The 18,099-nt window shown below is 40.1% G+C and overlaps 1 protein-coding gene and 1 long non-coding RNA gene across 8 annotated transcripts in view; one reads left to right on the top strand and one right to left on the bottom strand.

Moving 5' to 3' along the window:
- LOC114012235 (uncharacterized) overlaps window positions 1-17,552 on the bottom strand; it is a 40,748-nt gene extending 23,196 nt beyond the window's left edge. For 6 of the 7 annotated variants that reach the window (XR_008749403.1, XR_008749399.1, XR_008749398.1 and 3 more), the window contains exons 1-6: window positions 17,461-17,552; window positions 8,739-8,819; window positions 8,439-8,531; window positions 6,982-7,045; window positions 5,697-6,821; window positions 5,030-5,129 (exon numbers count right to left, since the gene is read on the bottom strand). This is a non-coding gene — a long non-coding RNA (uncharacterized LOC114012235). The remainder of the gene's footprint in view (window positions 1-5,029; window positions 5,130-5,696; window positions 6,822-6,981; window positions 7,046-8,438; window positions 8,532-8,738; window positions 8,820-17,460) is intronic. The other variant, XR_008749402.1, reaches the window with a different exon arrangement.
- Window positions 1-18,099, top strand: part of COL4A4 (collagen type IV alpha 4 chain) — an 82,392-nt gene that overhangs the window by 49,157 nt on the left and 15,136 nt on the right. Inside the window, exons 29-41 of the mRNA XM_055817173.1 lie at window positions 72-233; window positions 892-1,062; window positions 4,231-4,374; window positions 5,052-5,159; window positions 5,429-5,607; window positions 6,764-6,827; window positions 8,447-8,521; window positions 8,997-9,104; window positions 9,433-9,540; window positions 13,509-13,580; window positions 14,378-14,506; window positions 16,347-16,454; window positions 17,466-17,621. Of these exons, the coding sequence (XP_055673148.1) occupies window positions 72-233; window positions 892-1,062; window positions 4,231-4,374; window positions 5,052-5,159; window positions 5,429-5,607; window positions 6,764-6,827; window positions 8,447-8,521; window positions 8,997-9,104; window positions 9,433-9,540; window positions 13,509-13,580; window positions 14,378-14,506; window positions 16,347-16,454; window positions 17,466-17,621 (1,584 nt within the window). The remainder of the gene's footprint in view (window positions 1-71; window positions 234-891; window positions 1,063-4,230; window positions 4,375-5,051; window positions 5,160-5,428; window positions 5,608-6,763; window positions 6,828-8,446; window positions 8,522-8,996; window positions 9,105-9,432; window positions 9,541-13,508; window positions 13,581-14,377; window positions 14,507-16,346; window positions 16,455-17,465; window positions 17,622-18,099) is intronic.

Below are 18,099 nucleotides of genomic sequence, written 5' to 3'. Positions count from 1 at the left end.
ATTACAGTTAGGAACTCTAAGGGATTGTGAGTAATGGAAGTAAAACATTTTACAATGTGTTTTGTTTCCAGGACAACCTGGAACCCCCGGATTTCCAGGTGCCAAAGGTTTTAGAGGCCCAGAAGGTGATGTAGGAGCACCAGGCTGTCCAGGCTTCCCTGGTCCACCATGTGACACAAGCTTACCAGGGCCACCAGGATTCAGAGGTATCACAGGCCTGCCAGGACCTCAAGGTACACAACATCCATCAGGTTGCCTCACAGCTCTAAGCTTTGTGCATCTTTTCTAGCAGATTTAATCACATGACTTTTGTGGCTGGAAGGACATGTTTCCATAGGGGCTGCTCATTAGGGAGGGTGTACATTATGTTTTGCACATTTTCTTAAACTTAATGAATGCATGTCAGAGGTTTCCCAAGTTTCTTTCCCTTCCCATAGTGTTCCTTAACTGGCCAAATCACAGTGTGTTCACTGTCAATAACAAAGGGAAGAGTTCTCTTATTCTGTTGTCCTGGGTAACTTAACTGTGCTCCTGCAATTACTGTGATACTTTTATCTTCCTTATTCTTAAATGGAAATGTTATTTAGGGAGAGATAGGAGCCACATATATCAAAGGTATTTATGAATTAGTAGGGATTTTTTCACAGGGCACTTCTACTGATATGTGCCTCACTAAAGAAATACCAGAAAGGAAACATTCCAGGTGAAAAATCTAGGCAGACCCTAGATAATCAAGATTAGATCCAGCGTGGTAGCAAAGTTTTCAAGTTATTTTGCCATGTTTCATGATACTCAAATTTATACCAAAATCTATCATTTTATACTTTTTAGATATAATTGCTGAATCCTTTTCTTGCATTTACATACATAGATTAAGATTCTTTTTCTCAGGTTTACCAGGCTTTAAAGGTCAGAGAGGAGACAGGGGCCTAGCTGGGCCACCTGGAATCAAAGGTCTCAAAGGTGCTCCTGGCTCACGAGGTCCCCCAGGTCATCCAGGCTCCAGAGGACTTCCAGGACTTCCAGGCAATAGAGGACCACCTGGTTTCCCAGGACAAACAGGTATGTCAAACATCCTGCAAACCACCCCATCTATAACTTCTCTTGTAGAGGGAGCAATTTCTACTGCTGTTAAGGCTGGGAAGTACTTTGCACCCTCCTCCCTTTCCAGTTTTGAGAATAACACCCTGCAGCAGGGTAGAGGCAGTAACAATAGCATCCTTTGCTCTTTCTCTTACGATAAAAAACAAGGGATAGAAATAGTTTGATGCATCTTGGTACATCCTGGTGCTTTAGCTGCTTTATAAAAATAACATATTTCCATGTATTACTTCCTGACTGCCTGTAATAGATTGTTGTTATAAGATGCTATAATAAGAACTATATACTTTTTATTATATCCAAACTATCTTCTTTACTAGTGCAGCCTGTGATTGTATGCTGATGAGCATTCGATTCTCACAGAAGTAAGGAGGGGGGTCAGCAGAACTGCTGCCTTGGACTTCTGGAGGGCAGGCTTTGGTGTGTTTAGGAGACTAGTTCACGAAGTCCCCTGGGAGGCAGTCCTGAAAGGCCAAGGAGTCCAGGAAGGCTGGACATTCTTCAAGAAGGAAATACTGAAGGTGCAGGAGTAGGCCATCCCCATGTGCTAAAAGATGAGCCAGTGGGGAAGACCACTGGCCTGGCTGAACAGAGAGCTTTGGCTAGAACTCAGGATAAAAAAAGAGAGTTTATGACTTTTGGAAGAAGTGGCAGGCAACTCAGGATGACTGCAAGGGTGTTGTGAGATTATGCAGGGAGAAAATTAGAAGAGCCAAAGCCCAGCTAGAACTTAACCTGGCTACTGGCATGAAAAACAATAAAAAATGTTTCTATACCATTATACATTTATATTATACTTATACATATGGTTATGGAATTATGATAGGAATTATGATATATACACATTATAATATAATAAGTATATCTACATTAGCAACAAAAGGAGGGCTAAGAAGAACCTCCATCCTTTACTGTATGCGGTGGGGAACAGTGACAGATTCTGCGGTTAATGGCTGAGGTACTTCATGGCTCCTTTGCCTCAGTCTTTACCAGTAACACCAGTTGTTGTCTGGGTTCCCAGCCCCCTGAGCTAGCAGTCAGGGATGGGGAGCAGAGTGAAGCCCCCATAACGCAAGGGGGAACGGTCAGCGACCTGCTACACCACTCAGACTTACACAGGTCTGTGGGGCCAGGCGGGATCCACCCGAGGGTACTGAGGGAGCTGGGGGAAGAGCTCACCGAGCCCTTTGGGTCATTTATCAGCAGTCCCGGCTAACCGGGGAGGCCCCAGAAGACAGGAGCTTTGACAATGTGATGCCTGTGCACAAGAGGGGCAGGAAGGAGGATCCGGGGAACGACAGGCCTGTCAGCCAGACCTGGGTGCCAGGGAAGACCATGGAGCAGATCATCCTGAGTGCGATCGCACGGCACGTGCAGGACAGCCAGGGGTCAGGCCCAGTCACACGGGTTTATGACAGGCAGGTCCTGCTTGACTAACCTGATCTCCTGCTATGACAAGGTGACCTGCCCAGTGAGTGAGGGTAGGGCTGTGGATATGTTGTCTGCCTCGACTCTAATAAAGCCTTTGACACCATTTGCCACAGCATTCTCCTGGAGAAACTGGCTGCTCATGGCTTGGATGGAGCACATTGTTTGCTGGGTAGCCAGCCCAGAAAGTGGTGGTGAATGGAGTCGCATCCAGCTGGCGGCCGGTCACAAGTGGTGTTCCCCAGGGCTCAGTACTGGGGCCAGTTCTGTTTAATATCTTTATCAATGATCTGGATGAGGGGATTGAGTGCACCTGCACTAAGTTTGCAGACAACACCAAGTTGGCCAGGAATGTTGATCAGCTTGAGGGTAGGAAGGCTCTGCAGAGGGATCAAGATGGGCTGGATTGATGAGCCAAGGCCAGTTGTATGAGGTTCAACAAGAAATACTGGGTCCTGCACCTGGGTCACAACAGCCCCATGCAACGCTACAGGCTGGGGCACAGCAGCTGGAAACTGCCTGGTGGGAAAGGGCCTGGGGGTGCTGGTCGACAGCTGGCTGGGCATGAGCCAGCAGTGTGCCCCAGGAGGCCCAAGAGCATCCTGGCTTGTATCCAAAACAGTGTGGCCAGCAGGACCAGGGCAGTGATCATCCCCCTGTACTCAGCACTGGTGAGGCCGCACCTTGAATACTGTGCTCAGTTCTGGGCCCCTCACTACAAGACAGACATTAAGGTGCTGGAGCATGTCCAGAGAAGGGCAGCAAAGCTGGTGAAACGCCTGGAGCCCCAGCCTTGTGAGGAACAGCTGAGGGAACTGGGGCTGCTTAGACTGGAGAAAGGGAGGCTGGAGGCTTAGGGGAGACCTTATTGCTCTCTATAACTACATGACAGGAGGTTGTAGTGGGTAGGTGTCCATCTCTTCTCCCAAGTGAAAAATGATAGGACAAGAGGAAATGGCCTCAAGTTGTGCCAGGGGAGGTTTAGATTGGATATTAAGAAAGATTTCTTCACCAAAAGGTTACAAAGCATTGGAACAGGCTGCTCAGGGAAGTGTTGAGTCACCATCCCTGAAGGTATTTAAAAAACATGTGGATGTGGTGCTTAGGGACATGGCTTAGTGGTAGACTTGGCAGTGCTGGGTTAACGATTGATTTAATGATCTTAAAGGTCTTTTCTAACCTAAACAATTCTATGGTTCTATTTCATGATTCTCTGAATAAGTGGAGGAATGGCTTCACATTATTTTTAATACTTATAAAAAAATGTGACCTTAGTCCCAAATCTTCACTGGCTAATGGGCAAAACTTTTGAGTAACTATAACAAAATCTTGTTTTCCTTTGTCTGTCATCTGGGCAGTAGGAGCTGTAATTCCTAGTAGCCATATGCAAAATCTGGTAGTGTCTTAGGCTATGCGTTGTATTTAAGATGTGTTGGGGATAACTGCTTTAGCAGTAATTGTACCATAAACCTCCAGGGAGTAGCAGTAGGGAGGGGAAAGGTGTTTGCTTCGGAGCAATCTGGATTTAAGACAAGTTTGATCTTGGCATGAAGCCATGCTCCAACTATTGGTTCTCTAGGTTTGCTGATTTCCTAAGGACTCCTTCTAAGCTTCCTGCCTTTTGCTTTATACTCTTCCTTAGAATATGGCAGCAACAGCATAGCAGACTGAATGTGTAAATAAAGCATTTAATATTACCAGGAAGCAAAGGAATTCAAGGACCCCAAGGATTCCCAGGACTCCCAGGAACACAAGGCCCAATGGGAATCCCTGGTGTAAGAGGTGAAGAAGGAATAATGGGTCCAGCTGGGCCGAGTGGAGAATGCGGGGATATGGGAATAAAAGGTTTGTAAAAAGCTTCTTCACTCTGTAGTTATATTACTGCTTTTTTTTGCTACTGTATTAGGAATGTATTTACTACTACTTCTTGTTACAGGGATATATTCACTTATATTTTCAGATGTACTAAATACTAAATCCAGTTAGCTCAGTTATAAATGCATAATGAAAAATAACTAACGAAAAATTAATTCCACTCAGATCAATAGGTGCATTTACCACTAAATCAGAGTGAGATCACTTATTCAAACAAACTTTGAATTTTGTCCTGTACACATCTGAACCTTCAGATTTTTCAAGTTTTCTATCATATTGTTTGTGTATTTCAACTTATGTAAAACATATAGGAAATAATCTCTCTAAATATTACTACAGGAAGGGGATTAACCATCTCCAAGGTGCAATCACAGACAGTGCACTGTGTAGTGGACAATACAATTGCCATTTTTCATACTACAGACAAGCAGGGAATAATTCTGATTTAACATCACCTGGGTTACAGCTCAATTAACTAAAATGTAAGAGAAGGATAATAAATTCGGTTAGCAGTGAGCCTGTTGAAACAACCGAGAACTGCATTAGTATTTTAAGGCTTTCTCTGTTGTGAAAGTCTTCACTAAAATGAATTTTCAGAACATGTTACTCAAGAGAATTTACTTACATTCCACATGTTTGGTTCAAAGGTGAAAGAGGACCTCCAGGAGACAGTGGCTGCATTAACATCCGTCTTGAGAAAGGACAAAGGGGGGATCCAGGGTTTCCTGGTGAGAATGGATTTAGAGGTGAAAGAGGTAAGTTCATAAAATAAAGCCCTGCATACACACGCATTCATCTGATATAAATCACTGCTGTTTTTCACAGGTTTGGACTCGTAGCTGCAGTAATATGCAGCAACCTTATTGTGTTTATAGATTCTTCAACTAGCAGCCTACGTTCTTTGGACAATTACTAAGTCAATACACAAAGCACACAAAGTGTGAAAGCATAGACATATTCAAAATAAGTGTCAAATAATGGCATGACTGTATTGGTCATTATCTTCTTCTGTAATTAACTTCAGGTGAAAAAGGCAATACTGGTTTCAGAGGCCACCCAGGACTTCCAGGGAAGAACGGTGTCCCAGGACTGCCGGGTGACCATGGTGACACTGGATTGATGGGGTTTCCAGGATCTCGGGGTTTCCCAGGACCAAAAGGCTTTAAAGGAATTACGGGTTTTCAAGGAGAACCAGGTGACCAGGTAAACAAAGTGGTAGTGAAATGTCCTGGACTTTGCAGTTATCTCCTGCCTCCAAGAAATACCATGAAGGGTACTTCTATTGTACTTACCCATTAGATATACCTCCTGAGAAGAGACTGTCAGTATACTAGAAAAAATAAATTCATGCAGCACTTCAATGTTTTGATTACACTCTAGAAGGAACTGTAGTCACAGTCAACAAGGGGCCTCTCCCCTCTCTCCTGACTGCATGTTGTGATTTCATTAAATTGCCATTTGGTGGAAGTCCAGGCTACACTGCTGTAATTAGAGGGCCAAAAATTGGATACACAATCAAGTCTTTAACACTGTTCCTAAGAACAGATTGACAAATCACTTACTGCAGAGATCATAACATAGCAGCAGCACAAGTATGAAATTAATATATAACTGCTTCCTCCTACCTTGCTATGTGGAGCGGCCAAGCCAGTAGACAAGACCAACCAAATATTCTGTGCCCATACTGATAATTTGCACCAAACAGAACCCAGGCAGGCAGTATCGCTCAAGAACAAATATGCAAAACGACACATTTATCACATATGGATACAAGGTAAAATTTTTCACTGGATTGTATGCTAGACAGGTGGTGAGATTACATAAAGTATAATAAAGCACAGTTGGTTTTTTTGGTAAAGGAATATAGCTTGGCTTGGCTTTTGTTATATTTCTTTGAAGATATAATCTGTGTTTTGCTGATTATAGGTAATTCAAAAGGAAAAAGACATTTTTACATTTTTACTGTTACATCACAGCGTATTTCTGGTTAATGTTTGTAGTAAATTTTGGGTAACATACAACAATATTTGGTACATTTTTATGGTACTTTTTAAATCAAATTACTCAAGCCATCTGTGGGGAATTTAAGCAGTTCAAGCCAAGAGTCAGCATAAACTATAAAGACACAAATCCAAAATGATAAGCAAGTCTAATCTACAGTTTCTTGGAAGTGTTAGTGGTCAGTGTTAGACGTGTAACAAAGACAGCATCCTTTTCTGTTGAGCTTAAGATACCGTTCGGTTATTCACAGTAGTTGCTGGTCTGTTCACCAATGTAAGAGAACCAAATGCTTGTATACCTCATTCATGCTACACATATCATATGTCAAACATTTTTATTTTGTTTTTAAAAAAATTAGGGCGACGTTGGCTTACCAGGAATCCCTGGAAATCCAGGACTGACTGGCCCAAAAGGATCTAAGGGTAATAAATTTATATAGTCATGCTTTTGAAAAGAGCAATATTATTAGGATGTGTATGCTCTGATAGATGGAGAGTACTCACTAGAAAAAGGAAGACAGGACAGAAGTGAAAATAATTAAAAATATGAATGTAATTAGAAACAAGTCTGACTTACCTGAAGGCAAAATTTGCATTTCAGTATATTCTTTAACTGTTTGTTCCTTTTAAAGTAGGTCCTACTGATGTAGAAGATAAATTTGTGTCAAATTTCACAGAGTTTAATAATTCCATCAAACACATAAAGTCCACTCTTATGGGTCTGTAAAATTTGTTAAGTTAAATAAGAGAAAATGCAGGAATTTGTGGTGTTATGGCATGGTATTATACAGATATGTATGATCTTTTAAGTACTTCAACATGATTTATAATATCTTTTATATAACTTATTTTCCAGTGTTTTCCAGGTTATAATAATTGAATTCTTGGAACTTCCGATAGTGTAACAAATGAGACAGAGTTCATACCCATGCGTGCAAAAATATTCAGTTGAAAAGATGAAGTTCTGCATACTGTTTTCTGCTTAGGTAGAGATTACTCTGAAAAAAATATCTATAATACTTAGATTTTTAAAAGTGTTTCAGAGGCATACAAAGTGGTGTCATCCATCATATTTCAAATTCCCTTGGAGCAGGATTTCATTACTAATAAATAATGAAATTAAATCATTGCATGGAAAAAAGCATGAAGGGGACAGAAGAAATTCTTTTCTCAGTTACAGTTTCCATTTCTTCAAAAATTGAAGACCTTCTCATCTAAGAAACAGTCTCATGCAAAAAAAGCAAAGAAAAATACTCAATATAAAGAAAACATCATAAAATATATTGAAAACAAATTTACTGGAAAAGTTATCCTTAAAACTAAAGCAGGAAATAGCTAGTAAAGGTGGGGATTGCTATGGCAGGGGATTTCTAGCAACACTTGAACTTGATATTTCCTTTTGACTCTTCACAGCAAAAATCAGACAGCGTAGCTAGAGACAGCATGAATAAGTAGGAGAGGTCACATCTGTACAGACAACATAAGGCAAAATTGCTCAGAACTGATTCTGTGATAAACAGGAATTTCACCACAGACATAAAGAAGGTGATAATGCTGGCTTTGAGTCCCCAGCTAGTCTCTATAAGTTCTTTATTGACTAAATAGACTCACGCTGTATTGATTTTGCACATCTTCACAGACCTGTGTAAGTTCTCTTTGTTTAAAAAGGCATTATAGGGTATTTATGCTGTATCTTTTACTTTCAGTATATGCTGTCAGTATTGGGAAAGTTCCCATAATTTGGGGGTTCAGTTTTGCTTTTTTGGGTTTGGTTTTGTGGTTTTTGTTGTTACAGAAAGTTTACATGAATGCTGTTAGGAATCATACTAGACACAAACTGAGTTAGTACTTCAGGACAAGCTGAGCTGGCAGATAATTTGCATGTGCTAAAGCATTTTTCATTCTGTGTTCTCTCAGTCTTTTTTATAGCTGTTAAAAAAATAATCTATGAATAAACTGTCTGATCTTACAAAATTGTCCACCTTTCGTTTTGTGGAATAAAGTGATACTTCTATGAAATGAAAGTCATTGTACCTCAACAGGCAAGAGAGGTGACCCAACTCCTCTGCTTGGTACACGTGGTCGAAAAGGGCCTCCTGGAGATCCCGGATTACCAGGTACATCTGTCTGATCAAATTAAAAATTGGAGTTAAGAACTTATTTTCTCTAAGTTTTGTTAGCGGAGGGGGAGGTTTGGTTCCTGTGCTTATCGAATGGTATTTTCTACAGTTACAAACCCAGGGATTAGAGAGGCATCACAACGTGCAATATGGCTAGCGTGAACGTAAGAGGTAGAGCCTCCTGTTGTCTAGTACAGAACATGCCAATACTCACCAGAATGAAACCTGGCTTGGCTGTATCTTGCTGGCCTTTTCTGCTTTCAGGTATCACCAGAGAGATCAGTATAATTCACTGCTGACAAAGAGATGCAAGGATGTTAAGTATTTTAATAGAACTCTTTTTCTAGCCAGGAAGCCTCTTACTGAACTTTTCTATTTTAAAGCTTACCATGAGAAGAAGAATAAGCAACTTTAAACAAATAAATGCTGGGTATTTTTCTTCTTTTTTTTTTTTTCTTTTTTTCTTCTTAAGGACCCTGTGGATACCCAGGAGAGAAGGGTTCACCAGGTATCCAAGGACAACCTGGAAAACCAGGATCCAAGGGTGACCCTGGATACCCAGGAACACCTGGATTTCCAGGTAATGCCAAAGTGTAAAAAATAGTGCCATGTAACAGCCCAAAAGAAATATGGAACAGGAAAATGTTGCTGAGGAGGCACCTCTGTGGAAGAGGCTAGAGAAATCAGAGATCATATGAAGGCATGTGTGGGAAGCTATTTCAGTATGTATAGACAGCAGCAATATTCTGCTCAGAGTCTCAGAGAGCAAGATCCTTCAATTCCTTACATATGCCCATACACTTTCAGGTACCTCTGATTAACAGAGTGTGCTGCATAGCATAAAAAACCCAATCAACCGTTTAATAGCTCTGCATATTCACAGATATATTTTTTTTTTCCACTCTCAGGAGCTACAGGTTCTCAGGGACTGCCAGGAGAACCTGGAGAAAAAGGGAAACATGGAATTGTGGGACCTCCGGGATTGCATGGATTAGCTGGATCCCAAGGCAGAAAAGGTAAACAGTATACAGTGCAGTTCTACTGGTAACGTAACAGAGCCAGACATAAAAAAGCCCTTTTAGTTGGGAAAATGGAAAAGGCCTAACTGTGAGCATGATTTTGCTTCTGTATTCTCTTAAACTACTAGAAGCATTAAGCCAGTTCCCGTTATCTTTGAAAAGTAACATAAATGCTACCTCAGAAAATAGGTCTACAATCTAAAATGAGTAGTAAAGGCGGCAGAAACAGATTCTTGCTCAGCTGATGTAACTGATAGCAGAAGTTAAGGAAAGGAAAAGGAGTTTGCAGTAATTCAGATATTTCACTTTCACTTCAATTAGGCTGTGTTCTACCTTTTCACCATGGAGCGCCACTGTTACTCTACAAAACCAGCAGACTGCTGTGGACAGTTCTGGCTTACAAATTTGTTTTAATTGTGATAAGATAACTTGGGTTGGTTTTTGTTGGTGGTTTTGTTGTTGTTTTGTTTTCTCCAAAACCTGATTTTTGGTGGATTTAATGTAAAAATGTTTTCTCCAAATCTAATTTACACTTCTCACAGTGATATGCTTAGATTGAACAGCGTTTATCTATACAGTTGGTTGTGTTGGAGAACATTATTAACTTTTAATATACTCAGACTGATATATTGAAATTATAAGTTACATTAATACTTCATAAAGAAAGATAATCAAAGATTTACTTCGTATTCTCTCTGTTATAGTGCACATCATAACCAGTTCCTGGACAGGAAGAATATTAGTGACCCATATACAGAAATCACAGTAAAGTAACACTCGGGGTTATGATAAATAGTTAGAGAGGACAATAGATTCACTTTTTCAAATTCAACTTAAGGAAAAATTGAGAAGATTTTTTATAAACTGAAAAATTAAATGATACCATTTAGAATTACTTGCAGTAAAGTAAGTGGTGCTCATTTAAAGTGTCGAGACTGATTCTTTGCTGGTGCATAATCTGCAAGAGAACATCTATTTGTTGCAAACAATATTTGCTGTAACAAAAGCAAAGATCTGCAGTGACAGGGATGTTTAAATTGAGAGGGGTCCACAAATAAAAAAAAAGAGCCTTCTTTTGCTGAAAACTTCTTAGTAGAAGATAGACTTTTTCTTTCTTGTCATAAGTGGTAAGACACTTCTATATTGTACAGAAGTTATCTCAAGTCCTGCACAGGAAACGTAACAAATTAACACACATGCTGTAGAGGGAAAAGTGCAGTTACAAATTTACAAATTGCAATTCATTAGAGAACAATTTGCCTGCTAAGCCTTAGAATTCTATATATTGCCAGCATAGCTGAAAAGAAGGTCAACACCTTTGAAATCGTACCCAGTAATGAAAGCTTAATGGAATTTGTATTTCTGTTCAACTGGAGAATATAGATCTTAACACTATTTTCAATAAATATTTTTGCTAGCATAAGAAGTGAAATGGTTAATTGGCGGTTCATACCTAAGTACATGGCCTTGTTAGACTAATTGCTTCTCCTTTACATTGTGTCTTGTGCCTGAAGAACCTTTAGATTAAATAAAAATACAGTTTCACAGCATCTACCAAAGCATAATCACATTTTCTTTATTACAGAGAGAGTTTTACTAGTTAAGGGCTTAGCCTGGCAAGCCTTACTTGTGTGAGTAATCCTTGATGAAGCAAGTAATATTAAGAACATCAGCAGAATTACTTGTGTGAGTAGAAGCTGAACTGGACTGTAAAATACAGAAACAGTGGTTCATGCATAGGTCAGCCAATTCAGCTGTACCTAGAAATATGGGACTATAGCAATCCAAAAATCTAGAATTACAAGTGCTGATATTATAATGGATTGTTGGCAAATGTGTCAGAAATTCCCTGGAAAGCAAGGAAACCAAGCCATCAGTCTTGCCCGAATGAGCTAAAGATCAAAAAAGTTTTATATGGTAACCTGGCTGCCAAAATTAGTTAGGAGTTCATAAGCATTTTAAAATATTAGTCAGATTTCCCAAACTGGCATGCGACTCTTACATAAATTTGAAAATGGGAACATGCCCAAAGCACAAGCAGGCTACAGAAAGCAGGAGTGGAACTTAGAATGTCATGAGAAGTTAAAAAGCAGTTAATTAAGGGCATAGAAAATACTACAGGTTGGATTACGAGTATCCCATATTATAAAGGGGATTACACAGAGTATATTAATGATGTCTTGCAGGTTTTCAAACAATCTTTCGGATTTAAAATTTTTCCAGACCTCTTTGCTACAGGCTGGATTTCCCCCACCCCCCTTTCTTTTCCTTCCTTTGTTAATTTTTAACTAAAATAATTGAACAGTTTCTGAGAACAAAGCTATGGGATTATTATTTTTTGTGTGTCTGTTAGAGAACTCCAGTGCCCTTTTATTTTTCTTTCCTTTCTCATATGACCCATCATTGTAGTAGGGACCTTTACATTTGGCAGGTGATGCAGTTAACGAAGGACATTTGTGTTGCTGTTCCTACAGCAAATCTGCTGTAGGATTCCTGCCAAAATCTGACCAGTTTATAAACTTTAAAAATATATATCCATTCATATGTGCTTACGTATAGCAATAAACTCTCCCATGATTCATGCTGTGGATATACAGCAGATTTGCATGCTGCAGGATATGCTGGGATCAAGTACAGGAACTGAAAGAGAGAACCTGTATCACCTGTGCCAGGAAGTAGCTAGCCAGGGAGGAGAGAGACAGAAAGATAATTCAGACATGTGGAAAAAAAACACTGCAACTGGACTGGGAATCCTACATGGCAGGGAGAGGAACTGGTGTGGAGGGAAATTAGGCAGGGATAAACAGCAAGGATGGAAAAGAGACAGGAATAGGCACTGACAGTATTGTTCAACTTCTGGATGATCAGTGTCTGCTCTAACCTGTCCTCCTGTGGAGCAAGAAGCATCCCAAGTCTATTCCTCTCTCTGAAAACTCTTAACCTGTTACCAAATGACCCATCAGTTTTGCCAGATCTGTTCCTATCACCAGGTGATAGGCTGCCATCTGGATTTAGTAGGTGTATGTCTTCATGTTTGATACTTTATCTATACAATTTAGGAAACTATAAAAATGCTAGTGATGTGGAGACACTTCTACCTTCCACTGCAAACAAAAACACAATCTCAGATCAGGTCAATTAAAAAAACCAAAACAAACAGATAATAGATGGCATTTTTGTTTTAGCAATTTTCAAAAAGAGCCCAAATTATAAAGCAAAAGTTACGTCTGACTACCACAAACATTCAAGCTGTGATCTGGTCATCTAGTGAACATCACTAGTGACAAAACTGCTCTATACTATCACAAGTCAACATAGGTCTTAATTAGATTTTTTTTTCTCCAAAGACTTTGTGCTGTTGAGTTTAAAGAATTTCTGTAATAGCGTGATGTAAAAAAGCATAGTTTTCTGTGGGAAATCTACCAGACCAGGGAAAAGCAGCCAGGTGAAAACTTAGCATCTTTCTAGTGCAGCTAGATTAGATTGCACCTACATCTGGAAAAGAAGCTGTAAAGAAGTTCCAGCTTTACAGTTATTTTGGGTAGTGTCTGCATCCAAGTCACTTGGTCATGTAGTGATAACACAGCTAACTTTGGACTAATTAATTGCACGTAGCAGTAGTAGTCTAACCACAGACACAAGGTTTGCTATAGAGAAAATTAGCCCATAGTAGGCTTCCTGCTGCTAGCTGCAGTATAGAAACGTCTAAAGGATTAAAAGGTATGTTTTCTGATTTCTTTGATGTGAAACTGTATTATGATTGCTATTTTCAGATTTATGACAGTTTCCTTTCCAAAAATACTGCACTTAGGTGTAATGATCTTGTCTTCAGTTACCAATAAGAATCAAATTCAGCAAATACCCTGTCTTGATCCAGAATATGTTGTCAGAAAAAAGGGCATAATTTTTAATTGTAACTTTAAAGGATTATTATGGCACCTAGTCATGCCTGTAATACTTCTCAGGTCTTCCTGGACTGCCTGGACTGGATGGCTTGGATGGACTAAAAGGTCAAAAAGGTTCTGCAGGAGCTCCAGGTAAAGAAGGAAAACAACTATGTGAAACAAAAAATCTCTTAAACGACTGAATATGCAAGGAACGATGCACATTATTTTGGTACTTGCCTTGCCCAGAAGATATCATCAAGGCTCAGACTAAAGTTTCAAACAGAATCTCAAGTATGCGTAATGACGCACCTGCAGTTATTTGTGGGGAAAACTTTAAAAGTTCCATTACTCATAAAGTTTTTTGGAACCTTTCAAGGCTGTTTATAAAATGAAAATATTCAGTGCATATGATTCAAAGGAGAGCCAAGTCTCCAGTTTTTTTTTTTATAAGTAAAAGATAAACCTAAAAAAATTAAAAGGAGACTTATGAAATCCCAGCCCCATTAAAGTCCATGGGTGGGAGTTGTGCCACAAACTTAAGAGGAACCTGCATTTCACTCACGCTGGTCTATTTGAAACTTTCACAAGGTGCTTTTGAAGCAATATTAAGAAACAGTGCTCACCATTTACCTAGAGATTACAAATATATGTCAACAGAAAATTAGATTAGGACAATGCAATCAGTTTACATTTCGAGTTACAGACAACAATGACACCATATAAAATAACCCCTAAAGAGGAGCATTAAGGCAAAGAAATTACTTTCTTTGAAAGAAATGAATTAGGGCCAGATTCAACAAAACACTATCCAGCTTCCAAGAGAGAACCAGAAAAATATCACTAGGCAATCCTTGCAAGGGGGAACATCTGCAGCTGGTATTTCTATTCTGCACATCTGTGTTTGTACTCACTGTAAGCTTTATGTACATAACTGTTCTCCTATAAAGGTCAAAGTGAAACAGGGCCCCCAGGATACCCAGGAGAACTTGGACCAAAAGGAGACAGAGGTGAACCTGGATGGCCTGGTATTTCTATTCCAGGCCCCCCTGGAGAAAGAGGATTCCCGGGATTCCCAGGTAAGAAAAGGTTTTCTCCTTAGTGGTGCCCTGCAGAGCTGAAATGAAGTTCATACAGGCTCTTCCTCTGGTTAGTATGAACATTAATACATGCCCAGAAGATTCCCTCCCTGAAAACATTTCTGTTGCAATAACATGCTGATGTTTCCTGAGTAGATACAGAAACACCGGTATTTCTTATTACGTTCCAGGAGAGCAAAGGATGAAAATAGAAAATGATGGACTTGGACAGACTTAGAGAATTGCTAGGTGTTGTCGTCTCTTGGGAAGAAATTCCTGAAGAAAAAGAGTGCAGGAGATCTAGTAGTCACAGAAATATAGTAAATCTCTCTCAACTGTTCTGATGTAAATGAACAATGGAACTGTATCACAAGATTGCTATGGTTACTTAAGAGCCTTGGTGATGTAGGAATTGCACAGAAATAGGAAAGAGCAAGTGTTTGAGGAAGAGCCACTAAGGTTAAGAGATTGGAGCATCTGTCGTATGAGGAGAGGCTGAGGGAGTGGGAATTGCTCAGCCTCCAGAAGAGAAAGCTCAAGGCAGGTTTTATCAATGTGTATACATACTTGATGGGAGGGACATGGCGACAGATTCTTCATAATAGTATCCAGTGACAGGACAAGAGGCAGTGGCACAAACTGACATACAAGAAATTCTATGGAAACATAAGGAAAAGTGTTGGTTTTCCTATAAAGGTAATTGGACATGGGAACAGATTGCCCAGAGAAGTTGTACAGTGTCCATCCTTGGAGATACTTAAAACCCAGCTGGACAGAGTCCTAGGCAACCTGCTCTAGCTGACTCTGCTTTGAGGAGGGGGTTGGACTAGAAAGTCTCCAGAGGCCACCCAAGCCTCAGCAGTTCTGTGATTAGAGGTGACATTAGCTTTACTCTACCAAACCTTGCCACAGTGTCACATAAACACACAGAAGAAAAATAGTGGAGATGAGTTCTTGTGAGGTGAATTATTCTAAGATGAAGACATGGTCATTTTTTTCTCAATTCAGTTACTAGTTCATGAACTGGGAGAGTCAACAGAATGGTGCTGTTGAGGAAAAAAAGAGAAAAAGTTTCATTTGAAGGTGTATTAACACTGCTTGCCATAGGATGAGCAAGGCCTCTCATGGTATAGTGTGTCCAGCTTTGACAAATTAGGGAAAACTCACTACAGAGTAAATGGAAGGATGGGGTCAAAAACAAGACTAAAGAAACTAGATGGGTTTTTTTGTAGAAAAGAGAAGGCGACAGATTGCAACACACTTGCTAACAAGCTGCGACTACCCCAAAGTGTCTTGCAGAGGATGGTAACCTGTAACTCCTCTGTAACTCCTGCCTCTCACATCTATGGGCACCAATGTCTTCTTTAGCAAAACTCCAGATTACAAATGAGGAGAAAAATACATTTAAGTCTAGTAAATTCATCTTGTTCACTGAGATTTTCAGGAAATGGCTGAACTCAGTTTTTCTGGGAACAATCTTATCCTGTCCCAGGCAGAACGATTTCATAGTCCGCACTCATCTTACATTTTTACCATTTCTCATGTCATTAGAATTCAAGAGAAGGTAGCTATCTGTGGCGATATCCAAATGTGTGATGATTCATTCTTTAGTTTAAGTTGGTTTTATGGAAAGAATGAAAAATTTTTAAAACATAATAAATATTTTCACTTTGACAAGATGTCTTCAGTAGGCTAATCACTGGTTTGTTCAGTATACAAGTGAGAGCAGACGTTACACCTCCATGACTTCACATGGCAGCATTCTTTTACTTAGTAATTTATTTCTGTAATCTAAAAAACAAGCTTTTTTTTATTATTTTTTTTAAATGTGATGCCTTAGGTAGAAGAGGACCTGCTGGACCCACTGGACCTATGGGAAGATCTCCTGATAGTGCTTCTCCTGGTCCTCCAGGTGATCAAGGACCACCTGGTTTAGATGGCATCAGAGGTATTAAAACCAAATATCAAATATATCAAATTTGGTCATGTAAAAATCCCTGAGGCTGCTAGGAGTCACTGGGTTACTGTCTGTGGAACAACATATAAAAGCGTATAAGGAACAAAGAAACTAATCAACACCTCAGTGAATACGCAGAGAAGTGAATGCCAGATTGATCATGAGAGCAAGGATAAAATGCAGCTCTTCATATTCAGCTTTCTGGCCTATATAGTAATTCTGTACAAGTACTGCTGCTACAAGACATCTCAGTTTCCACCAAAGCAAACAGAAATTAGATTACTGGCCTCTTTTCCTAGCAAGAAGGATAAAACACATGGTCCAGAAGCCCACTGTTGTTGGTAAACCCACAAAAACCTTTCCAATCTAAATTTAGCTGGGAAAGCTGAAGCTGGCAACTCTTTTGTAAGCATTTATGTAGTCCTCACTGGATGCGATTCTGTGCAAACCTGATCTAGGAGAACCTGCTTTAGCAGAGGGTTGGACTAGATGATCTCCAAAGGTCCCTTACCACCCTGACCATTCTGTGATTCTGTTACAAGCAGGGGGGTTCCCAAGGGATCTAGTCAATTCCTATGGATTCTGGTCCTCAAATGGAGCTCTTTCCAGTTGTTCTGACCCCTTACATTATTATCTGAACCCTTCCTTACCCAGTCCACAAAGACTTACTTCCTGTTGGGAAATGGGATGAAGGCTGGAAGGCTAACCGACACTGTGATAGATACAGAGAATCTGTCTCAATGCACGTAACATTAACTTGCCGCTTTTTGCTTGCACAGAATCTACATAGTTTTGGGAGCTATTCCTATTGTTGTCTTCTTTACAGTGCCTTGGACAAAGGCTAATATTTCCAAAAACACACAAGGGCTGTCCTCTGTGCCAGGATAGAAAAAAAAAAAACCCACCACAAAAAAACAGAAAGCAAAGAAACAAATGGAACATGGCTATTTTTAGATGTTTATGCTTCATTCATGTATTAAGAATTAAGTTCTTTTACCATAGGTCAGCCTGGAAATCCTGGTCCTCCTGGAGAGACGATCTTTGTGCGAGGAGATCCAGGTGATATCGGTATTCGAGGAGCACCAGGTAATCCCGGACAGCGAGGGCAACAAGGAGCCAGAGGTCTTCCAGGGAACCAAGGAAGAGGAGGCACAAAGGGTAAGATCTGAGACGTTTTTAACTAGCATGTGCACTTATGCCCAGCCCTGTGCAGCTGAGCCTTGTGCACTGGGGATTCCAACAAAGACTGAGCCAGACAGAAGGGGTAGGCTGGACATTTCGTAGCTCTGCCCTGTTACCTACAGATAAGATAGGGTTGGGGTAGAAGGTCAGCATAGAGACAGATTCACATGTACTGCTTCCAATAACTTGTTGGAAGACTCCCCTACCAACCTGAGAATCAGGCAGTAAAACTTCGGAGTGTGCCAGATAAAGGAAACATTGACCTCTCTGCAGAGCTCAAAGATGCAGGTGTGTTTGAACTAACACAGTCTCACAACTGCCCCATGTCAATAGCTTTGGGCTTTCAACAGATTCTTTAGTTTGAAAACAGGGATCTAGATACTCTTGCTTCTTCCACACATGTAGAGAAGTCCTATCTACATCAATCTCTTCCAATCTACGAAAAGAGTAGTCA

Source organism: Falco peregrinus, chromosome 12, assembly GCF_023634155.1.
Source record: "Falco peregrinus isolate bFalPer1 chromosome 12, bFalPer1.pri, whole genome shotgun sequence".
In the NCBI taxonomy this organism is placed as follows: Eukaryota; Metazoa; Chordata; class Aves; order Falconiformes; family Falconidae; genus Falco; species Falco peregrinus.
Note: the sequence above shows the minus strand (reverse complement) of the source record. Positions and strands in the feature narration are given on the sequence as shown.